The 23422-nt window shown below is 50.1% G+C and overlaps 1 protein-coding gene across 8 annotated transcripts; it reads right to left on the bottom strand.

Moving 5' to 3' along the window:
• Nucleotides 1-114: 114 nt before the first annotated feature.
• On the bottom strand, nt 115-23130 carry csde1 (cold shock domain containing E1, RNA-binding). 8 transcript variants are annotated; one of them, XM_060053519.1, is made up of 21 exons: nt 22995-23130; nt 19993-20693; nt 18833-19089; nt 15955-16153; nt 14854-15020; nt 13988-14074; nt 13606-13703; nt 13425-13530; nt 12647-12775; nt 11548-11673; nt 10833-11045; nt 10431-10598; nt 9798-9965; nt 8678-8785; nt 7853-8031; nt 7150-7262; nt 6543-6662; nt 4975-5153; nt 4251-4414; nt 3255-3387; nt 115-1649 (listed from the first exon to the last, which is right to left on the bottom strand). In XM_060053519.1, exons 3-21 carry the CDS (start codon nt 18956-18958, stop codon nt 1602-1604), a joined length of 2631 nt encoding a protein of 876 aa, XP_059909502.1. In that variant the 5' UTR covers nt 18959-19089; nt 19993-20693; nt 22995-23130; the 3' UTR covers nt 115-1601. The 8 variants fall into 8 exon arrangements, with proteins under 8 accessions (XP_059909502.1, XP_059909481.1, XP_059909488.1 ...); XM_060053498.1 differs by lacking the exon at nt 18833-19089 and adding an exon at nt 16822-17004; XM_060053505.1 differs by lacking the exon at nt 18833-19089 and adding an exon at nt 16822-17004 and having other exon boundaries at nt 13425-13506.
• Nucleotides 23131-23422: the final 292 nt, after the last annotated feature.

Here is a 23422-nt window from a genome sequence, read left to right as displayed (position 1 = left end):
CTCCCCCGGCAGGGGGGGCCGAGAGCACAACAGCCACCCTAAATCGTCGACACCTCTCCTCATTTCTTCTTCGTTATACCTTAAACGTAATTATCTTTAATACCTCCTGTTCCGTTTTCTCATTTATTGTTTTTATTTCATTTTTTTTTTTTTTTTTTTTTAAGTTAGGTTTGATTTTTTGTTATCTCTTTTCTGTTTGAATTTCCTCACTAAACGAAAAAAAAAAAAAAAAAGAGAAAAAAATAAAAGAATCACACAATACATACAGTATATTTCCACCCGTCGTACCGGGATGCATACCAGTATCATACTGGTATTATACCAGTATGATGTCTACGAGAAACCAAAGGGCCGGCCACCAGGAGGTTGAGGGGGGCGGGGCCGGGGGATCATGGGGCACATCTATTTTTGTTATTTTGCGTGTAGTTTTTATAGGCACCTTATTCTTACTTAATTCATTATTAGCAGATTGACCTTCCATGGTAAAGTAAGCAAAAATATGTGCAAGAAAAAAAAAAATTAGAAAACCGACGAAACGTCCGTAGAAAAAGAACTGCGGTGGAACGACGCGAGGCCACGAGGAATTCTGCACCACCACGACAAAAATCGAAACCAGGGCCGCTCCGTCACGGGACTCGAACCCACAACCTCGCAGGCGCCTGAAGGCTTTCTCCGACCCGGTGTCGGACGTCCAAACCAAGACCCCGTACGGCCCGCCCCTCACTGCGAACCAAGCATCAATGTTTCCTACATTATTTTTTTCGTCTTCTTTTTAAAAACGTTTCCGGAAACGAAAAAAAGGGAAAACAGAAAAGCGGCCCGCAGGGAGAGAACCGGGATCGGCTCGCTCGCTCCAGCGTACGCAAGATGGAGAAAAAAAAAAGAAAGAGCAGACGATGGGAAACCTCCGACAGCCAGGCCACTTCCTGTTTCCTGTCTCCAGGGAGAACGGCCCGGGCCAATCGCGGCCAGGACCACAGGATGCTGAAGGGGGAGGGGGGGGGGAGGGATGCACATGCTATAACTCACACGCTTATACAACATGGAAGTCCGGGGAAAGAACACGGGTGCAGAATTCCAGGGAAAGCCCCAAAAAAATAAAAAACGTCTAATAAAAGCGAGGGAAAATAAACAAAACAAAACCAAGGCTGACACTTTGATTGGGCGACGCCCCCAAGAACTGAACAAAAAAACACAAATATCTTCCGTTACTCGATACGACCAATCGTAGGATACAGCACACCTGCACGCGCACACACACACACACACACACACACACGCACAAACAGTCAGAGAGATCTTGTGTACCCTGCAGTACATCACACACAGGGGAGGGAGGGGGGAGGGGGGGGGGAGACGTGGAATGAGAGGACCCCCCTGCTGCTGGTAGCGGGTAACAAGCAGGTGATCAGCGGGTAACCAGGCGGGTAGTAACCAGGCGGGTAGTAACCAGGCGGGTGGAGGCGCGGCAGCATGGGATTGTGCGTTGGATTTTTTACAAGCAGATAAAGAGGGGGGGGGGGCGGGGGAGCATTTCTTAATCTAGTCGCACAGCCGGGTGGGGCGTGGCAGGGGGGCGTGGCAGGGGGCGGGGCCTGGTCTCAGTCGATGACGCCGGGCTGCCGGGTCTTGCGCTCCACGCTGAAGCCCTGGGAGGAAGAGGAGAGGAAGGAGAGGAAGAGGAGAGGAGGTTTAAGTCCAGCTGTGAGCAGGTTGGTGTTGGAGCACACAGGGAGCCGTGGTTCAACCGTTCTGAGGACCAGTCAAACGCCACATTAAAAGTCCCCCCGCTTTATAGTGTTTTATAACAATACAGTCACGCCTTTACTTAATGTGGACCCAACATTTAAAAAAATAATAATAAGCACAAGAAGCAGAATGTAATGGAGAGTTTGTGTGAGAAAGTGAGCAAGTGAGACTGAGTGACTGACGGCCAGTTTGATTGAGTGAGAGCATTAGAGTGAGTGAGAGTGAGTGATGGAGTAGGTGAGAGGGTGAGAATTAGAGTGAGAGTGAGAGCCTTAGAGTGAGTGAGAGAATTAGAGTGAGAGAGTGAGAGCCTTAGAGTGAGTGAGAGCATTAGAGTGATAGAGGGAGTGAGAGGGTGAGCATTAGAGTCAGAGAGTGATAGAGGGAGTGAGAGGGTGAGCATTAGAGTCAGAGTGATAGAGGGAGTGAGAGGGTGAGCATTAGAGTCAGAGAGTGATAGAGGGAGTGAGAGGGTGAGCATTAGAGAGAGTGATAGAGGGAGTTTGAGGGTGAGCATTAGAGAGAGTGAGTGAGAGGGTGAGCATTAGAGTGAGCGAGTGAGAGAATGAGTGATAAGAGTCAGTGAGAGGGTGAGCGTCAGAGTGAGAGGGTGAGCGTCAGAGTGAGAGGGTGAGCGTCAGAGTGAGGGTGAGCGCCAGAGTGAGAGGGTGAGCGCCAGAGTGAGAGGGTGAGCGCCAGAGTGAGCGCCAGAGTGAGAGGGTGAGCGCCAGAGTGAGAGGGTGAGCGTCAGAGTGAGAGGGTGAGCGTCAGAGTGAGAGGGTGAGCGTCAGAGTGAGAGGGTGAGCGTCAGAGTGAGAGGGTGAGCGTCAGAGTGAGAGGGTGAGCGTCAGAGTGAGAGGGTGAGCGTCAGAGTGAGAGGGTGAGCGTCAGAGTGAGAGGGTGAGCGTCAGAGTGAGAGGGTGAGCGTCAGAGTGAGAGGGTGAGCGTCAGAGTGAGAGGGTGAGGGCCAGAGTGAGAGGGTGAGCACCAGGGTGAGCGCCAGAGTGAGAGGGTGAGCGTCAGAGTGAGAGGGTGAGCGTCAGAGTGAGAGGGTGAGCGCCAGGGTGAGCGCCAGAGTGAGGGTGAGCGCCAGAGTGAGAGGGTGAGCGCCAGAGTGAGAGGGTGAGCGCCAGAGTGAGAGGGTGAGCGCCAGAGTGAGAGGGTGAGCGCCAGAGTGAGAGGGTGAGCGCCAGAGTGAGAGGGTGAGCGCCAGAGTGAGAGGGTGAGCGTCAGAGTGAGCGTCAGAGTGAGAGGGTGAGCGCCAGAGTGAGAGGGTGAGCGCCAGAGTCAGAGGGTGAGCGCCAGAGTCAGAGGGTGAGCGCCAGAGTCAGAGGGTGAGCGCCAGAGTGAGAGGGTGAGCGCCAGAGTGAGAGGGTGAGCGCCAGAGTGAGAGGGTGAGCGTCAGAGTGAGCGCCAGAGTGAGAGCGTCAGAGTGAGAGGGTGAGCGTCAGAGTGAGAGCGCCAGAGTGAGAGGGTGAGGGTCAGAGTGAGAGGGTGAGCGTTACCTTGGAGTTGTCTGGCCCGCGGGGCTGGCGGACGATGACGAGGCGCGGCGCGCTGGCGTCGTCCAGGGTGATGCTCTTCAGACGGTTCACCAGCCGCTCAGGGCGGGGGGTGACCACGGGCTTCGGACCCTCGCTGGGGGGGGGGGGGGAGCAGACCAACACAGTGTTAACCTTTCACCTCCGTAAGGGTCTCGACTCATTGAGCCTCTCGCCCCCACGTCGTCCTAAAGATCTAAACCCACTCAGAACTACCAATAACTAGATCTACAGGTAACTGACCCACGGGTAACTGACCCACGGGTAACTGACCCACAAGTACCTGAACCACAAGTAACTGAACAGAGCGCGAGTGTTTCACAACACGTGTACGAAGGAATACCGTGATTCTGAACCACCGAGTGCGACACCGCCTCTGTAAAGGTTGCATCAGCCATGTTGGGCGACGTCACTTCTGTTGGCCCCTCCCATCAAAGCTAGCATGAACGCAGCGCAAAACCCCACAACACCCACCCCTTGTCGGTGATTGGTTGGAATACTATTTATTTTGGTTTTGAGTGCCTGGTAATACCATTACTTTGTGTACGATCTCGGAATATAGGTAGTAGATATGTGTATATTTTGTTACCATTATTAATATTTTTGCACTTTAATAAACAATGCCTTAATGCAATGTGCAGTGATGGAATGTTGTAGTTCCAGGACACTTTCACTTGCAATTCCTTTCTAATTTCAAAATTGCACTTTTGAATCTTGATACAGTTGTTTACAGCTCAAGTTTAAACTGTCCAATTTACAAGTTTGCACTTAAAACCTGTTGATTAAGATGAAGAGGAAAAGTACAGTTGTATTTTGTGACACATTTGAGCCATTTTCATTATTTAAGAGCAGATTGAAACGCGACTAATCGATTCAGAACCTTATGAAACGAAATCTAATCGAATTAGGAAATCGGCCACGATACCCAGCCCTGATGGCGGAGGCGGCGGCGAGGCCTACCTGACGCGGCGGACGTTGCAAGCGCTACATTTGCCCGTCCGTTGGTTGAGCACGACGGAGAACTCCACCTCGTCCCCGGTCTGCAGCTCCAGGCCGTCCTGAACCTCCTTCACGTGGAAGAACAGCTTCTTGCTCTCCCCCACCTCGTAGGTGATGAAGCCGAACTGCGAAGGAGAACACCCGTGAGCTGAAGGCACGGACCCCCCCTGAACGAGGAGACTGAACGAGGAGAGCGGCTAAAAGGGACTAGCGGACTGCAGCAAAAATATAAGAATTAAACTAGAAACGAACACTTCTAGGAGAGAGTAACGGACCGCAAAGCAAATTTTTTAAAAAGTGCAGTTGTAGATTAGTCGCTTTTGCATGTTCTTAACACTAGTCATGTCCTTGTTGAGTGAATCTAAACTTCTACATCAGTAGCTCAGTTGGGAGCATGGTTTAAACACAGTATGGAGTCTCACACACACACAGTATGGGGTCACACACACACACACACACACACACACACAGTATGGGGTCACACACACACAGTATGGGGTCACACACACACACAGTATGGGGTCACACACACACAGTATGGGGTCACACACACACACACACACACACAGTATGGGGTCACACACACACAGTATGGGGTCACACACACAGTATGGGGTCACACACACACAGTATGGGGTCACACACACACAGTATGGGGTCACACACACACACACACGGTTCCTACCTGGTCTTTCACACACTCCACCAGGGCCCTCCTCTGGGGGACCACGCTGCAGGCCATCTTCTGGCCCGTCTGGGTCACGGTGCACAGCTGGAACTTCACCAGCTCCCCCTTCTGGAGGCAGTCCGCCTTGCTGGCCATGCCCATGATGCCAAACGGATAGTTGCCCCCTTTAGCGCCACCTGGTGGACCGGAGGAGTCACGGCACGGGGGTTAGCTTAGCGACATTAGCACCAGTCAATCAGTACATCAGAATCTGCTTAAAGCTATACTGTACGATGTGAGAGAGCTAGCATGATTTGAAATTAGCTTCTCTTCGGAGTTCCGTTTAACTCCTCCCCCACCCTTCAGGACTCCCTGCCCCCACCCCTCGACAGAGCCGTGCACGAGCGCTAATGCTGCTTACGGCTTACTTCAACGGCAACCATTGCGTCACTTTTCAGGCCATTCAACTCCCTCAGCTGTCGCCATCGCTGAAAAGCGAATCCAATATTTATTCTCGTTTTTCCTTGAGCATTCTCCAACTTTTTTTTTGTTGCTGCCTTTTCATTTTCGGTCTTTTTTCTTGCCTTTTTAAAAGGATGAACCGGGGCAAGTAACGGTGGCAGTGGTAACTTCTGTTTTTTTTTCTTCCATCGTGTTAACGTTGTAGGCTCACTAGGTCTAGTCCACTGTCATGAACTACTATGACAACAACACTTTCTTTGCCCTCCGTGAACGCGCTCAGGCCGGCTCAGGCTCGTACACAGAGGGGAGAGAACGCGCAGGCTTGTGATTGGTTCTTTAGATTCGGGCACAGTGTCTCCGATTGGTAAGCATTTTAACAGGTTTATAGCAGATACAGAATTCGTTTTTTTTTCGCTTCTTTTTCATTGCCCATAAGTTATTTATTGCTGTCAGGATGTAAAAACCAATTTCAACAACATATTAAAAAGTGCATATCACTGAATCCCGTACAATATGCCTTTAAGAGGTCAGAGCGGAACTAAACTGTATTCATCTGGGGTCAAGTGCGCCCCCTCACATCTGATTTAGGACGATAGGGAGTGTGTGTGGATGAGGGTTGGTTGAAACAGCCTCCCCTGGCCCTGAGTCAGACTGATCGGACTCTGGGGATGGGTGCTCACCTGTTGCAGTGAGTGATGCAGTGAATGAGTGATAGTGTCCGAGTGAGACTGAGTGAATGAGTGAACTCAGGTTAAACGAGCCACCCACCCACCCACCCAGTTCGGTATCATCATCAACACCTCCACCCTGCGCCCGGTGATGGGAGGAGCCCAGTAAGGACCACCTGGGTGGAGCCCAGTAAGGACCACCTGGGTGGAGCCCAGTAAGGACCACCTGGGTGGAGCCCAGTAAGGACCACCTGGGTGGAGCCCAGTAAGGACCACCTGGGTGGAGCCCAGTAAGGACCGCCTGGGTGGAGCCCAGTAAGGACCACCTGGGTGGAGCCCAGTAAGGACCACCTGGGTGGAGCGTTGTCCTTCTCCACAGACGTGTGCTCTTGTGACGGTGGAGCGTTGCATTGCTCCGTGACCACGGCGAGTGCTGACAGACGGTGCACCACCCACCTTCCTCCGCCACCTCGATGAGGCCCTGGTACTCCGTCTGGGTGGGGTCCACGCTGCGCAGCGGCCGCACCACCTTCCCCAGCATCACCCCGCCCCCGGCGTCCTCGCCCACGCCGTTCACTGCAGGGGACACAACACCGCCTTCAGCACCACCATCAACACCGCCTTCAGCACCACCATCAACACCGCCTTCAGCACCACCATCCACACCACCATCAACACCACCTTCAGCACCACCATCAACACCTCCATCAGCACCATCACACGCTTGGACCATCACACGCTTGGACCATCACCGAGTGTGGGCGTCGCCCTCCACCCTTCAGCTTTGACAGGTCTTGATGCGACCACAACTTATACTTGTGTATGTGCCACACACACACACACACACACACACTTAACCCAATCAGCATCTTCCGTTAATATCCATCAGGGCTGCAGCCGGGCTTTGAAAGTTACTGATCTTTACTCAACTTGGAGAAGTTCTATTGTTTGGGGGAAAATAAATGACAGCGGTCGGGACTTCGATGACCTCCCAACGACGACTGCCCCGTGGTAAGGGATGGTAGACCAGCGTCTTGGAGTGGAGGAGAGGGGGGGGGCTCACCTGCAGCCACCTTGTTGACCTTCTCGGCGCTCACTTTGTTCCCCTTGCCCTTGGACAGCGTGTACTCCACCGTGTCGCCCAGCTCCAGGTTCTCCACGTCGCCGCACAGCTCGCTGAGACCGCACAGAGAGAGGACGGGTTAAACACACACACACACACAACCCCCACCCTTCACTGTTCAGCAGTTTGGAGCACAACACCAGAACTAGTCGTCATAGAACTGGACGTCGTAGAACTAGTTGTCATAGAAAACAACATTGGAAGCAGTCAACATAAAAACTGCTCTTTCCTTTAGGCCAGGCCGATGTGTTGAGATTAATTTATATCATAAACTTCTTCATTTAACTATTGAATTGTAAAATAAATGAGTCGTACTGATTTCCAGTCAGTAACGGTAAACAATCACCATTATCATTAATTTATTTATTTTTTAAAGGGCAGCCTTTGCGATATGCATACCGCGTTCTATTACATCGCGATTTCGATTTGAATTGGATTAACCGTTCAGCCCTGCATAGCACTAGTCGTCATAGAACAAGAAGTTAGAGCTATTTGAATGAACCCCAAAAAAAAGAGTCCCAAAAACCGGAGTGGATGGATGCTTGTGGTCGCCATCAAGTGCCATGACTGCGGTCATTATGACATCACTTCCCCGTTCAAAACCCCCCCTCAGTCATCACGCCACACGCCCTGGGGTCTTCACCTGTAGTGGAAGAAGATCTCCTGGTCGTGATTGGCCGTCTCGATGAAGCCGAAGTTGTCCTTGAGCGTGGCCACGAAGCCCTGCAGACGCTTGGCGTTGGCGGCCGTGCGGTTCAGCACCTTGATGGACACGGCGCTCTGCTGCCCGGTGCGCTTCACCTCGTTGATGGAGAACTCCACCTGGTGGCCACGGAGAGGTAAGACACCAGTCACACACCAATTAACTATGACACAACTCCACCTGGTGGCCACGGAGAGATAGGGCACCAGTCACACACCAATTAACTATGACACAACTCCACCTGGTGGCCACGGAGAGGTAAGACACCAGTCACACACCAATTAACTATACCAACTCCACCTGGTGGCCACGAGAGGTAGGGCACCAGTCACACACCAATTAACTATAACACAACTCCACCTGGTGGCCACGGAGAGGTAAGACACCAGTCACACACCAATTAACTATAACACAGCTCCACCTGGTGGCCACGGAGAGGTAGGGCACCAGTCACACACCAATTAACTATAACACAACTCCATGACCGTCATGAACACCAATTAACTATTTCAGCTCGTTAGTAGAGAACTCCCCCTGGTATTTCAACACTAGGAATACCTCGCACATTCTGTGACCAACCCCATCACATTCACTAATCGAATGCTTGTCTTTTTCCAAAGTTAGCTATCCCTACCTTTAAATTAATCCATACAATATGTTATTTAGTTGCAGACTGAAGTACACCAGTTTACAGTTATTCTGCAAGCCCACAGTGTGCCGTTGCAGTCCTTCACTCATCAGGGACTATCTAGTACACAGACGTACCTTATCTCCGGCCTGGGGGTAGATGCTGCCCTCTAGGTCCTTGGCATGGTACAACACCGTCATCTTCACACCGCAGTCTTCATATGCAATCACACCCTCCTCTGGCTCCTGCATACGTCAAGAAACACACACATCGTGAGCTAGATAGACGGGACAACTGGACAGCTGTGGACACCAATAATCAGTACCCTCATGGAGCCGTCTCTAGCAAGACCCTGTGCCCAAACGTCAACAAAGTTATCATGGCTTGGTGTTTGAGTCTGAATTGCTGGGTCTCCGTGTTAAGGTAGCGGTGTTGCCTCAACATTAGCATCGTAGTCCTCAGCGACACGGGGGAGTTCCACTACTTGATGGAGGCGTGTTAAGAAGTTAGCCTTAAGGCTATATTAGCACAAAGGAGCACAGCCTTCAGAGCCAAAGTGTGCTTTTGGGAAGCGTGCAAAGTGTTAGCATCAGCAGGTCTGCGGTTTGCCTTCACAGCAAAATAACATCCAAGGAAAAACAGATGTTACCAGCACACTAAATGAACATCTAATAGAACACAGCCATTCATGGTTTAAGTACTTCTGTGCAAGTTATTTGTCAACGATTTCCCTCCGTTTCCACATGGTTCGCATTAGTGCGAGAGACGCATGGTTGGGGTTAATACCAGACCCATGCCGCCAAGATCACCGTCCTACCGACTCTCACGTTAGAGAGCCAGGACAGTCAGACCCTCCCATCACTAGAGGACATTGTGTGCACCGTGAAGCCCAAATGAGGCGTGTGCGTCCGCCAAGCTTACCCAGCAGGCATCTTGACAACTGATTAATAGAGCTTGGGGGGGGGGGGGGGGGGGGTCATGCAGACAGAACAGCGTCCTACCTTATCTCTCTTCTAACGGAGAGACGGGACATACAGCGAGTCGAATAGAAGGTCAAAAGCCAAAACAAAGACAAAGGAATAATTAAAAAGTCATGGAATAGTAACCGAGAAAGCAAAAAAAAAAAAAAGCAATCAAAGTTTATGCGGCAGAGACAGTGATAGTCTAGCCCCGACTCAAAACAAACAGCAGGCCAGAAGTAAAGGGCAGAAGACGTGATGCAAAGAGAGGGCAGAGGAGAAGATGGGCTTTGCGTACCTTCTCCTTGGTCTTGCTGGGGCTGACGTTCTTGGCGGGCGTGGTGGCCATGATCTCCTTGTCCACCGTCCCGATGAAGCGCTGCTCCGACTGGGTGTGGAAGGACACCGTGCCCTTGGGCAGCTTCTTGATGCGCACGGCGTGGTTCCTCTGGGCCGACAGCATGTCCTGGGGAACCGACAGAGAACCGGGCTCAGACGGCGGGGCGACAACGGGCGATGGGGAGACCTCGTCCAGGAGGACACACTTGAAAGAGTTGCTTTTAAAAAAGGACAACAACTCGTAGGATTGCTTTGGAGATGTGCAGTCTGAAGAAACATTTAGAACTGAAACATTGGGGAAAAGTTGTAGTCTTGTCATCCATTAGGAAAATAATTACATCCCATAGTACGCTGTACTGTACTAAATACAACATGCACTAAACCAAATAATATTGCTTAATGATATTTAAACTTTTCCACAAATATATCATCATAAACTACACAGATTTACTCCTTGCCTTGTAAAACGAAAATGCTTTAAAGATCAGAGTGCGGGATGCACCAAGGTAACCAGTCCTACGTGCCTGTGGGGACACCTCCGAGCCCCTAGGGGGCGGCAGACTCGGGAGGCCCGTCTCTCTCGGGTACTCACTGGGACGACGGTGAACTCCACCTCGTCCGAGATGTGCAGCTGGCTCTCCTCCAGCACCTCGCTGAAGTGGAAGAACATGCGCGCGTCGCGGTCCACGCACTTGATGAAGCCGAAGCCGTCGCGCATGGCGGCGATCACCCCCTGCAACACACAAGACCCGGCCGGACACTGGGGGTCATACCGGGGTCCCGTCAGCACACAGGAGAGACCTTAGCCCAGCGCTCACAGACACACACACACACACACACACAACCCCTCAAGAGACGCACAACACAGGAGAGACCCCTCACAGACAGACACACAACACAGGAGAGACCTTAGCCCACTGCTCGGAGACACAGTAATAGCGACCCCCCCCCACCCCCCCTCACAGCGAACCCCCCCCCCCCCGCCCCTGCCTACCATCTCGCGGGCCTCCTTGGTGAAGCCGAAGGTGTCGGAGAGGATGTCGATGTTGGTGGCTCGCTCCAGCTTGTCGCGGCGGTCGGTGGAGATGTTGAACTGCACGTGGTCGCCCTCCAGCAGCGTCACCTTGGACTTGGTGTCCTTCTCCCCGAAGAGCAGCTCCTTGTCGAAGCCGATCCGGGCGCTGATGCGGCCCGGCAGGGGGTCGTTCTGCAAGGGGGGGGGGAGGGGGGGGGGGGGGGGGGGGGGAACGGACGTTAGGGAGAGCCACCGCGTCGCGGGAACACAGACTCCAACCCCGTCTCCAACCTGGGGTGGCCTTCCTACATCTTCGACAAACGGTGGCTTCAACAGGTTTATGAAATAACAATTTGAAGGGGAGGGGATTTTTGTCGTGCAAGGGTGTTCCGACACACCAAGGGTGTGTCTTAATCTAAGGGTTCTGAGTTCGATCCCCCGTGTTCACAGTAAACCAGTTGGCACCCTTGAGTAGATAATATCCACATGCTTATCAAAGACTTCTAACCAAGTGCACTTCAGCTTGGGTCAAAACGGCTGCTAAATAAGTGTACATTTCCCCTGCTGGGGAGCCATTACAAGGGTCTCAAAAAGAATGCATAACTCGTCTCATTATCATCCTCTTGGCATCAGGATTAAGACCTTGATCTGGGACCAGTGGGTAGAAGGAGACGCCGTTCTAGCCAGGTCCTACCTGGTTCTTGGTGGGCACTTTGGGGATCACTTTGAGGACGGTTCCTTCGAACTGCTCGATGCTGATGTCCTCGAAGATGACCGTTCCCTGGGGCAGCAGCCGCACGTCCGTGGCCACCTCCTTACCCTGGAGAGCATGAAGCGTGGAGAACATGACCTCCTTACCCCCAGAGAACATGACCTCCTTACCCCCAGAGAACATGACCTCCTTACCCCCAGAGAACATGCCCTCCTTACCTCCAGAGAACATGACCTCCTCACCCCCAGAGAACATGACCTCCTTACCCCCAGAGAACATGACCTCCTTACCCCCAGAGAACATGACCTCCTCACCCCCAGAGAACATGACCTCCTCACCCCCAGAGAACATGACCTCCTCACCCCCAGAGAACATGACCTCCTCACCCCCAGAGAACATGACCTCCTTACCCCCAGAGAACATGACGTCCTTACCCCCAGAGAACATGACCTCCTTACCCCCAGAGAACATGACCTCCTCACCCCCAGAGAACATGACCTCCTCACCCCCAGAGAACATGACCTCCTCACCCCCAGAGAACATGACCTCCTTACCCCCAGAGAACATGACCTCCTTACCCCCAGAGAACATGACCTCCTTACCCCCAGAGAACATGACGTCCTTACCCCCAGAGAACATGACCTCCTCACCCCCAGAGAACATGACCTCCTCACCCCCAGAGAACATGACCTCCTCACCCCCAGAGAACATGACCTCCTCACCCCCAGAGAACATGACCTCCTTACCCCCAGAGAACATGACCTCCTTACCCCCAGAGAACATGACCTCCTTACCCCCAGAGAACATGACGTCCTTACCCCCAGAGAACATGACGTCCTTACCCCCAGAGAACATGACCTCCTCACCCCCAGAGAACATGACCTCCTTACCCCGTCGATGCTTCATGTCAACCCCCCCCCCCTTCACAGCCATGTCCGTACATTATTCCTCATGAAGCCTTCCACGGCTTCAGCTGCACTCTGATTAACTATCTTCAACAAGACCAAGGCGCCCAGCGTCCTACTGGAGGGGTGTGGTTACAGACAGGTGGCTGTGAGCAGGAGGAGAAGGAGGAACCTACGTTGCGGTCTTTGATGGTGAACTCCACATCATCCCCGGCCTGCAGGTCCTCCAGGTCTCCTTTGAACTCGCTGTAGTGGAAGAAGATCTCCTTCACCACGTCCGCCCTCTCGATGAACCCAAACGCCTCCTGGAGTCACGGGGCAACGCGTTGGGTCAGCACTGCGCGCCAATCTTACACACTGCATTCATCTGCTCATCACGCATCTCTAGATGCCGTACAACTTGTAGGGCCTTGACAAAATAGACTACCGGTAGTCAAAATCCCCCATTTACCCTACGCTGCATTATTAATCCGTCTTTCCATCCACCTTAAATCTTTACTGAACTATGAGGATAGGGGCCGTCATAATGACTAGTGATCGACCGATATATCGGCATGCCGATATTATCAGCCGATATTTGCGCTTTTTACGTTTATCCGACGTTATTTTCCGCAGATTTTCTTTAGAAATATTTTTCCCCCCGCATGATTTACAGACGGTTCAATAAATTTTCCTTTTTTAAATTGAGACTTGTAACATTTGTTATCATTGTGGAATTTTTATGATGATAATTGAGGGGCAAAAGCAGTATCGGCTCAAGAAAAATTGGTATCGGCCTTTCGCTCATCGGCTAAGGCTGATAAAAAAAAATATATAAATAAAAAGTATCCTAAAAAATCCATATCGGTCTATCCCTAATAATGACCTAACCTTGCAACCCCTTATCGTCAAGATTGAACATACGAGTCTATTCGGTCGAGTGCAAACGGGTGCCCTGTCTGGAGCCATCGTTACCTTGGTGGCACACACCACCCCCTGGCACCGCGTCTGCTTCTTCTTCACCAGGTGGATGTTGTGGGCGCTGACCGCACCGGTGCTGGTGGCAGGAAGGGACAAAGCTCTGAATACGATTGACCCACCGCCAACAGGTGTGACCACAGACGGGGGGGGGGGGCCACGATGTGCCGGTACTCACTGCTTGTTGGTCTCCATGTAGAAGCTGACTTTGTCGCCGGTGTCCAGGTGCATGTTTCCCTCGATGTCGTCGGATGTGTAAGTCAGGTAGAACACTTCCTGTAGGGGGGGGAGGGGGGCAAAGTGGTTCTCAAATGGGGGTATGTGTACCCCTAGTGGTACTTTGGAGTACTGCATGTTGTATGTTGTACTCCCGAGATTTCAAAAATAAGAAAGCATGTTTCAATTCTGAAAGATAGATACAAGTTATAAACGTCCCTTTGATTGGACGTTTTAACAGAACAGCCAATCAGAAACACCCCATCGCCTGCAACGACAGGATGTCCTAGCAGCCCGATCGTCTGAGAGTTTAGCTCCTTTAAACCCTGCTCCTACGCTCTTACCCCGTTTCTCTCGTAACAGACGCTCCCGGTGGGAGCCTGACCGGGGGCGGCCTTCCCGTCCAGGTGGGTTGGGATGGCAGAGACGACCTGCAGACAGGGGGGGGGGGGGGCGGGGTTAAAAGGGCTGGCACGACACCTGTACCACCGAGAGGGATGGATAGAATATTGGTTGAAGGGGAGAACACTTAGATCTTGGTACAATGGCCGTTTTGAGTTGTTCAGCTTTGACTTTTCGCACAATTTCATATATTAGAATTTTTTGTTGGATTATTGGAATCACATGGAATAAAAAAGGTGGCCATTTTACCAGGATATCACACGGACAGGGAAGCAACATTTAATAAACACATATTTATTCTAACAATTAGCACTTAAAGGAGAGGCTGCATACACAACATATAATTCTAAATAACGCACAGGAAGGAAAAAACAGAGCTTCCATGTTGTGCGTCCAACTTCCACATTAGCAGATTTATTTGCAAGTGTGCAAAAATAAACTATTGTATTTTTTTCTTAAGCCCGGATTTCAATATTTATCTTGAGGAATTTATCCCAGCAGAGCAGGTAGAGGTTAGGCCCATTGCTCAGGGGTCTTCAGGGAGGACGTGGGCAATGGCAGATCGAACCCAGAGCCGTCCGGCTTGGGAGTCAAACTGGCCGCCCGCTACACCTCAAAACAAACGCCTATCTAAGAATGACAATCCACAAGTGCTTGCATACTAACACCTACTTAACACAAAATAAAGACACGCACCCCAAACACACAACAGACACCACACACACCACACACACACACACTGAAGGAGAGGGGGGAACAGGAGACACGGACAGAGAGAAACTTAAAAATCAAAATGGTGTTCCTTAACTGGATGAATATAACCATGCAGCACAGTAAAGGGAGAGGCGTGCGTTGCTGGCCCCACCTGGCCCCCGATGCGTTCCTCAGCCAGTACCTCAGGCTTAATCTTCACCAGCTTCACCGCGATGGGTTTGCCGGTGCGCCGGTCGGCAGACACCTCAAACTCTACATCGTCTGTGAGGGGGGGGGGGGGGGGGAGACAAGCACAAAGGGGGCGGAGGGAGGGAGAGGAGAGGAGAGAGGAGCAGAGGCCGGTTTGACAACAGGTCGGGGTTGACGTGGCGTTGGGAGTCGGCGTTTGTTCCGGCGTCTCACGAAAACAAACTGTGTTCCTCAGAACAGAGTGGTTTGGTTTGGGCCGTTTAGGAACTAGAGGTTCAGAACCTTTGAAGCAGCCATGGCCACAACATCCAACATACTTTTCGACCGGTTCGCCACGTTTGTCCTTTAGCATCTATTTTTGTACTCCTTAGCACTACTACGTATTTGTATTCGTATTGTATCATATCGTGCGTCTTCAACTGCTGCTGGAACAAAGGAATTTCCCTACGTGGGGGGGGGGGGGGGGGGGGTTAATAAAGTGACAATTATTAAAATAAAGTAAGTTATCTAGCGATCAACTATCTTCGTTTTGATCTATCCCATTCAGAAAAGAACGTTTCACGTGAGCAGAAACGCCTAAGGTCTAAAAAAAATAAAAAGTTTGGTTCCTGTTGGTTGTCAGTTGAGGTCATGGGTAGGTAGGGAATAAATTTTTTTTATTTTATTTTTTTCCAGCGGCAGCGAATGAGTTAGGTTGTTTTAATTTAAAAACGAGAATATTTGCTCATCCTTGTACAGAATGAAAAGGTGCTGTACCAAAAAAGGTGCTGCACCAAAAATCACTTTGTACTTTTTGTCTTGCATGCATTTACCGGTTGAAATTTTTTTAGTATTTTTTTTTATTTTTATTTTTTTAAAGCTCATGAAATAATTTGGGTCGCACATAAATAGACAGGGTCGGTCGGAAACCGGAACCAAACAAAACATTCTTTTTAGGCCTAAGGGGCTCTTTGTTTGGCTCGTGTCAGGACCTCCGACTGGGGGGGGGGGGGGGGGGGTTGCTGACCTCCGATCTTGAGCTCCTGCAGGTTGCCGTTGTACTGGGAGCAGTGGAAGAAGAGGCGGGCCTGGCGCTCGGAGCACTGGATGAATCCGTAGGAGGTGAGCAGCTTCTCCACCACTCCCGTCTCCCGCAGGCCGGGCGCCGAGCCGTTGGCGAAGGCCGTGTGGCCGTTGTTGTGGAGCATGCCCGGGTCAAAGCTCATCTTGGGAGGACAACGCACAACATCAGCCCAAATAATACCACCGCCCGAAAGACACCAGGCTACACACCTCGACGTTCTGAATGAAAATGTACAGGCAAAGAAAAATAAACACAACTCCAAATGAAACCTAAAACCAGAAAACAAACTGCCACTAGTTATTGGAGCAGCTACTTTTTAATGACGCATGCAATGTTGAGCAAACATCTATGCAGGAGGGGGTGGGTTTGAGGGGGGGGGGGGTGGGGGGGCGGGGGGCTAGAGCGTTCTGGGTCTGACCGCAACGGGGTCGCGAACAGAGGACACTGCCTCGCCATTGTTCCACGCAGGTTCAGGAGCCGGCCTGATTCAGGACATTATGCGCAGATAATAAAAAATAAAAAAAACACACCACGCCGGTTACTTCTGGTTAGCCACATGCTCCGAAAAACACACTTCACCCAAACCCCTTTCCAACCAATCTGAGGCCTGATCACATCACGCCTGATTTAGACACTCCATGCAGTTCAATTTCAAAAGGTTATATTGTTATATTGACCCCCCCCCCCCAGGGGAAGATCCACTAGCCAGTTAGTGAACGGTCCGTGATCTAGTGATCGATCTCACACGTTGGGTCCAAACCCATGCGGAGAAGGGGTTACGGCCCAGGGCCAAGCAAACCAAACACTTACAGATCTCTCATACAACGGGGTCCGCTTGTGCTTTTTACTTCCTGGGTAGGCGTGGCATGACAGGGAGGAGGAGCGGGGGATTGGTACCGGGTCGGTCGAGGGGGCGGAGCCAGAGCTACGGGCTACTGGCGGCTCAGAGCTGCCTCGCTCCATTTCTGACAGTAGGGGGAGCCCTCGCAAGCCCTGTTGGGAGGGAAGCCGTCACTCTTTAAGAGCCTGTGCCCACATTGGTCCTCAGCTGTTGGTAACCCGGCTCCATAATGGAGGTCCCCTCCACCGTTGGTTACCCGGATCCATAATGGAGGTCCCCTCCACCGTTGGTTACCCAGGTCCATAATGGAAGTCCCCGCCACTGACTGTTACTCTGATCCATAATGAAGGTCCACTCCACTGTAGGAAACTCATCTCCATAATGGAAGTCCTCTACAAGTTACAATCTCCATAATGCTGGTCAACTGATAGCTCAGCTCAGCTCCATAATGATAGTCCACTGCAAGTAAGCCATCTCTATCTAATGGTTATCCACTGAAATAAATCATCTCCTTAACCGTAGTCCCTGATAGTAACCCATCTACATAACTGTGGTCCACAGTTGCCAACTGATTTATAGAACCCCAAAACCTTGGTTTTCCCGTTAAGGCAATTTGATAAGTAAAGAACTCAAACCACTAGGCAGTACAGAAAAACATATTGCTAGACAGGAATCCTCTTTTTAAGTTTGAAGGCCTAAGGTTCTCCACCAGTGAGTATTTTCTGTTGGGCTCCTAACCCCTAAGATCAAGACAAAATAAAACTTGGGAAGAACAATAGTTGAGCGCATCATGCAGCACTCACCTCACTAACCCCATCCTCCATTTTTACCAAGAGGTGAGGACAGGCGAACCGCGGACAACGGCAGAAGCATCGAAAAATGAAATCTACTCATGCAGAAATTATAATTTAGAAGAATGCAGTTAACCATTCTTTCAGGTTAACCACTTTGTAAGAAAGGAAAAAAATTGTTGCAAGTTCCCAAATAACTGTTGAGGTCAAGGAAAGCCGAGGAAATAACCAATAAAAGTACAGAAGACGGGTATGACAGATGCAGGTCTAGTTGCCAGCCGGTTGGTGATTGGTTGTGGGAGGTGGAGGCGGGACTAGTTGCCAGCTTGTAGATGAGTATGGGAGGTGGAGGCAGTACTAATTGCTAGCCGGTTGTTGATTGGTAATGGAGGGTGGATTATGAAGGGTCCCAGATCAGTCTCCATTTTAGTAGCCATTGAGCTTTACAAAAAAACAAAGGCCTACCCGTTGCCAAACATTATTAAATTATGACTAGTTTGATATGGCCGTTGCACTGCATTCAGGGATTGGCCACCATTTCAGCTGGTGTCAGAGGGCATTTTAGACCGGCAATAGGACATTTTGGTTTGGGTGCCCAAGGGGTTCTGAAAAGTTGAGTCCACACAAAGACCAATGAATTAACCTCTCAAGTCGTTAATCAGGTGAGGCTAATGAGTTTACATTTAGTCTTTTGTCCACGAGTCTTAAATCACAAACGTGATTAAACTACAAACCCAAAAGGTTTCTAAATAATGGAGTAGCCATGATTCAATGCCTAGATTTAAAAAGGACAAAATAAATCCAGAAGGAACACAAATACAAGTGTCACAAGAGGCGAAGTAGCACACCATATTGGAGTTCCATTAAACTCAACTTCAGCTCTTTTTCCTCCCGCTGAATTCAAATTGGTCAGCATCTTTAAAAAAGGTGCGCCGCCACAATGTACCGACCCACCGAGGCCCAAACACACCTCACGCAGCCACGCTGGACCTGAGCAGAGGCTAGTCTCGGAGACTGTCGGTGGTGGGGGGGGGGGGCTGATGGTGGAGGGGGGGGGGGGGGGGTTGGGCAGTCGGACAGGACAGAGGGGAGGACATGGAGCCGGGTGGATGATGGGTGTACGATGGCGGAGCGGCGAGGGAGGGATGGAGAGGCACGCAGGAGGGAGGCGTGGGAAGGCGGAACTTACGGACGGGCCATACGGTGATAGGCTGAGCCCAATGGGGGAGGAGCTGCTCAGATCAGGGCTAACGAAGGTGGTGGGCGGCGACGCTGGCAAGGTAAACTCGACAAAGCCTTTCCAAGGACTGCCCATGTTTGTCCATGTACACTCGGACTCAACGCGAGAACTTGTGTCGTCTGACAGACCCGAGTGTTTTGGTACAAAATAAAAGGAAAAGCAAAAGTAAAAGTGTCTGACCACCCAAGGGAAAACCGCTGGGACGTCTGCAGGGATGAACAGAGGGACAAAGAATTGAGATATAAAAACAGGTAAGGAAGACATATCAGCCAGTGCACCAATAGTCAAACAGTCAGAGACTGTTCTTAAAAGGGGGCATCAGTCCAAGACATCCGGGAAAGCAAAACCTCCGAATGGATGGGCGAGGAGAGAATGGGCGGTCCCATGTCAGGTTGATCAGCAACTTTTGATCGTTTAAAAACAATTGCAACATTTCCATCCGAATTAGGCCCGGTTCACATGCCTGCAGAGAGTAAATTTGGGGCGCCATCTTCCACCAAACACACAGACTTCCAGACTGATACCCGACCTAATCGCTTTTTTCTTCCAGAATGATCCTTGGCACAGGCTGCGTCATACATGGGACATGCATGTGTGCACTATGAAATATCCATCACATCGCTATCGAAACTATAAACAACAACATGTGCCCAGTATCAATTGTATAGAATCAACTGCCAATGCGTTTGAACCATTCTGGTTCAGAGTTCAGCATTCGAGACGACATTACATCATACCAACAAAAAGATCCATCAAATTGCTTCTTTTATTTCATGGAATGATTTCCGTTGACATTCAACTATTGGTTAGATAAATATTCAGTCTGCCATGTTTGATGTCTCAGGAAGTCTGGGTGTTGATTCAAGTGAAGGGATTGGGGACATCATGCCTTTTGTCTTCTGAGGCAAAGACGCATAAACAATCCCTTCTGTTCAGTCCCACGTGAACCCAGCTGGCAAGTAGATTAGCTTTCCATCTCTTTTATCTCCACTTCATATTGTGAAGGATAGATCCCACCCATAAGCAACACGACACTCAATGCAAGGACTTAAAATTAACCACAGTCTCCAGTATACTTCTAACAGACGGAAAACAAAAATTCCACTGACCTTCGATATGCGTCTTGGGTCTTTGTAGTTCTGGACGATTGGACAGTTGTACTGTAGATCTCTTCACACACGGTCGCACACACTTATTTTGTTACAGGTTTCTGGCACAAGTTCTAGATAGTTGCATGAGGCATAAAAAAAAAAAAGGAGATGGAACAAAAGTCGCAAAAAAAAAGGCAAACGCAGGTGCAAAAACACTTGCTTGGGGAGGGGGGGGATCGCGATGTGACAGCAGGGAGAAGAAACAAGGGTGAGAAAGAGAGAGACTTCAGGGGACGTAGAGGAAAATAAAAACGAGAAGATAGAAGCTCGCTCCACACCCCGGGGTGAGCTGGTGGCGAGGATGAGGAGGAGGAGGAGGAAGAAGGCTAGGAGCAGCGTTGGGACATGTGCTTTGTCAAAGCTGTCGAGTAGGCACAAACTTCTGGTTTCAGATCGGTTACCGACGTCTCAGTATTGGCTCTGTCGTGCAGCTTCTCTTGGGCGCGATTCCAATAGGCAGCAGCGTATCTTTGGTGGTTGGTTGCGTCTGTTTTGGAAATCCTCAAAGTGATCCTTTTAGAATAATTTCAAACCTTTGTATATTGAGAGTTGCAACTTCTTGCTTGTTTTTAGGCCGTTCCTCTTGAGTTTCTTTGTTTTGATCTGAACTTGAAGCAGTTGCGGATGTTACAAAAATTATTTTAAGGTTTCACTTCATACTGTGGAGGGAAAGGTAGAAAACACAGAACACCTGGTTAGGGCAAGGTCAAGACAACTCACTTACTGATCCGATAGTCAAAGTTAAATAAACAACCAACCCACGTCACAGCTTTGGAGTAAAAAAACACAACGACGAGAGACGTCGTTACGAAATTCTCCTCTTTGGTCAACGCAACGAGAGGCCAAGCGGCCGCACAGTGGCATTTTTATTTCGGTACCAGAGGCGGGACGGCCCCATGACCCTGGGGCCATACTGGTTCTATTTATTGGGCGCAGGCGGGATTCTTTGGCCCTGGATTCACACGGGTAAAAATAGATGGACTCAGCTGGCTCAAGACAATGACGAGAGCTGTGGATCAACAAGTCCTGGCGCATACTTCTCCCCGTCCCGCTACACGGATGTACATGGTTGGCAGTGTGGTCTTCTAAAGCATGGCACGCTTTGAGCCAGCGCTCAATAGACGGCGCGCGTGGGTGCAGCTTCGTGCTGACAGACTAGCCATGTGTTCGAGTTCAATGCTTTTGTCGAGAGATTCATGGACACAAGTATATGCTAGAAAATATTGGCAGAACAGTCAGACGTTCTCAGAGACTGGGGTTCTCGGTAATTCGTTTTTTTCCCATTCCACCGTAGCAAAGGAGTGAGTGGCACGCAAACCGATATACTTCTTGAAAATGCACTATTTTCGCAACAGATTGAGGATAGGATTCAAGTTATCGGCAGGACTGTAATGACATTTCTGGAGACCCGTGGTCGAAAAGGTTTTGTCCTCATTTGTGGTTCTCCACAGAAGTACCCAAGACTTAATTTCCTAGGACTTCAAAGTCAGGCCTCTCGGTCAATAAGATCTTATCCGGGGTCTCTGCATGTTGTTGACCTGAATCCGGTGTTTTGAAAACAGGCTGGTCCAACAGGAACTGGGACACATGATATCCTTCAACCAGACACTGTCGCAATCCCTGTTTAGGACTCCCAACCCACGTGCTTTCCATAACGGTGCGTGTAGTACATAACTCCTCAAAGAAACCAAGCACAACATGGTTCCTTGTTTAACAATGTCACTTATTCTTTGTTAGTTTTGGGGAAAAACCTCAGCAAAATGACGTGAATTGCTCTTAAACCCTGTCGAAATCGAAACCACAATCTAACTAAGATATATCAAACCGTCGAGCTTCACTAGATGGAGCATTGCCCCTCCCGATAATCTAGGTTAGGGTTAGTGACCGTTAGGTTAATCAGACTGTCTGCTGTCAAGACAGGGGACCCCATGCAATGGAGAGACCAGGGACATGGAGAGACGGGGGACCCCAGGCCATGCCTGAATGCGTTGTGACGCAGGGAACACAGGCACGTCTCTCCGCCACGGGAGGTCGAAAACTTTGAGTTCGCGGAAACAAAAAAATACGGATCGAATACAGTAGTGCCATGATAGCAACTCCTGAAATTAGACTAAACACTGTTCTGTTGTGTAACATGTAAAAACAGGCTTTAAAGCCTGAGATAGCCTATAATCTAACCAACATGACAGAGTGAACACGTCCCGGTGTGTATTATCCACAACAAGCCGACCCCCCCCCCCCCAAAAAAAAAAACACTGTCTGACAAAACGAGCTTGGTATGTCACCCGAGTGCCTAACAAAGCCTGTACGCGTCTCGGATCGGCCCGAATGTAGCATGTTAGCTCCGCTGGTTCACCAGGCCGGACAGCAGCCTTGCACATAGCGGTACATAAAGACACTTCCCTCTCCACCAAGACCGTCTAATGTGGTGGGTTGGCCTCCAGATGTGTGTTTACTGTCACTTTGTTGTGGTCGCACGTATCGCGATGGCCCGCTTTGACCATACAAAGGCCAGAAAAACCACCTTATGTGTCGGGACAACAAAGAAAATGCGACAGTGTGAACTCGTGCTGCTCGGCGACGCTTCGTGCGGTTCCGCTGCCCTTCGGCTCCGTCCGTCATTGAACGAACAATCTGACAAACGTGACCAAATCCGTTAGCGATCATCGGGTTTTTATCCACGCTATTTGTAGCCCACGGGCAACCTAAGGGTTGATGGGTGCACGTAGCCGAAAGGAGACGGGGTTGGATAGCATGCTGGCCGAGTGTCGGAGATTTATGGTACAAGGGAAAAACAGCGCTGCCCCCACCCAGGCCCAGACTCCGCACATTCGGGCTTTGTCGCAGATTGAGTGTTTAACTCGGGTTCAGAGCGCGGTCCCCGTCGTTGCATGAACACCGTGTTTAGACTTTATACGATCGCCTTAAGTATTTAAATAGTGAAATGAGTGAAAACTTACCCCAACAGCTTTCAGCACTGTCACCAGCGCCGCTAGAAGCAGCACGGCACATTACGTAGGTTAATGATTTGGGCTTGTGCTCTCGCGATATTTCATAGCGCCCGCACACCCCACCCCTTTGCTACGTTTTCTTAAAAAAACCAATTCGTTTCCTTCAAATAAAACGGGAAAGTTTTGATATAATAACAAACAGTAACGTACCGAAAAATATTGTCTTGCTATAAAATAATACATATTCCTTAACAATTAATCCACACCATTGATAATAATGGGATATGTAATAAATAAATCTAAAATACACGTATTTAAAATCCAAGAGGATTTTTTTTTTACGTTACCGATTTAGCAGACGCAAACAAATTTCTATCTGTTATTTGAATAGGTCCTGACTTATGTATCTCTGTACGCCGCGATGTTGTAGGCCTACC

Source organism: Gadus macrocephalus, chromosome 1 (genome assembly GCF_031168955.1).
Source record: "Gadus macrocephalus chromosome 1, ASM3116895v1".
Lineage (NCBI taxonomy): Eukaryota > Metazoa > Chordata > Actinopteri > Gadiformes > Gadidae > Gadus > Gadus macrocephalus.
Note: the sequence above shows the minus strand (reverse complement) of the source record. Positions and strands in the feature narration are given on the sequence as shown.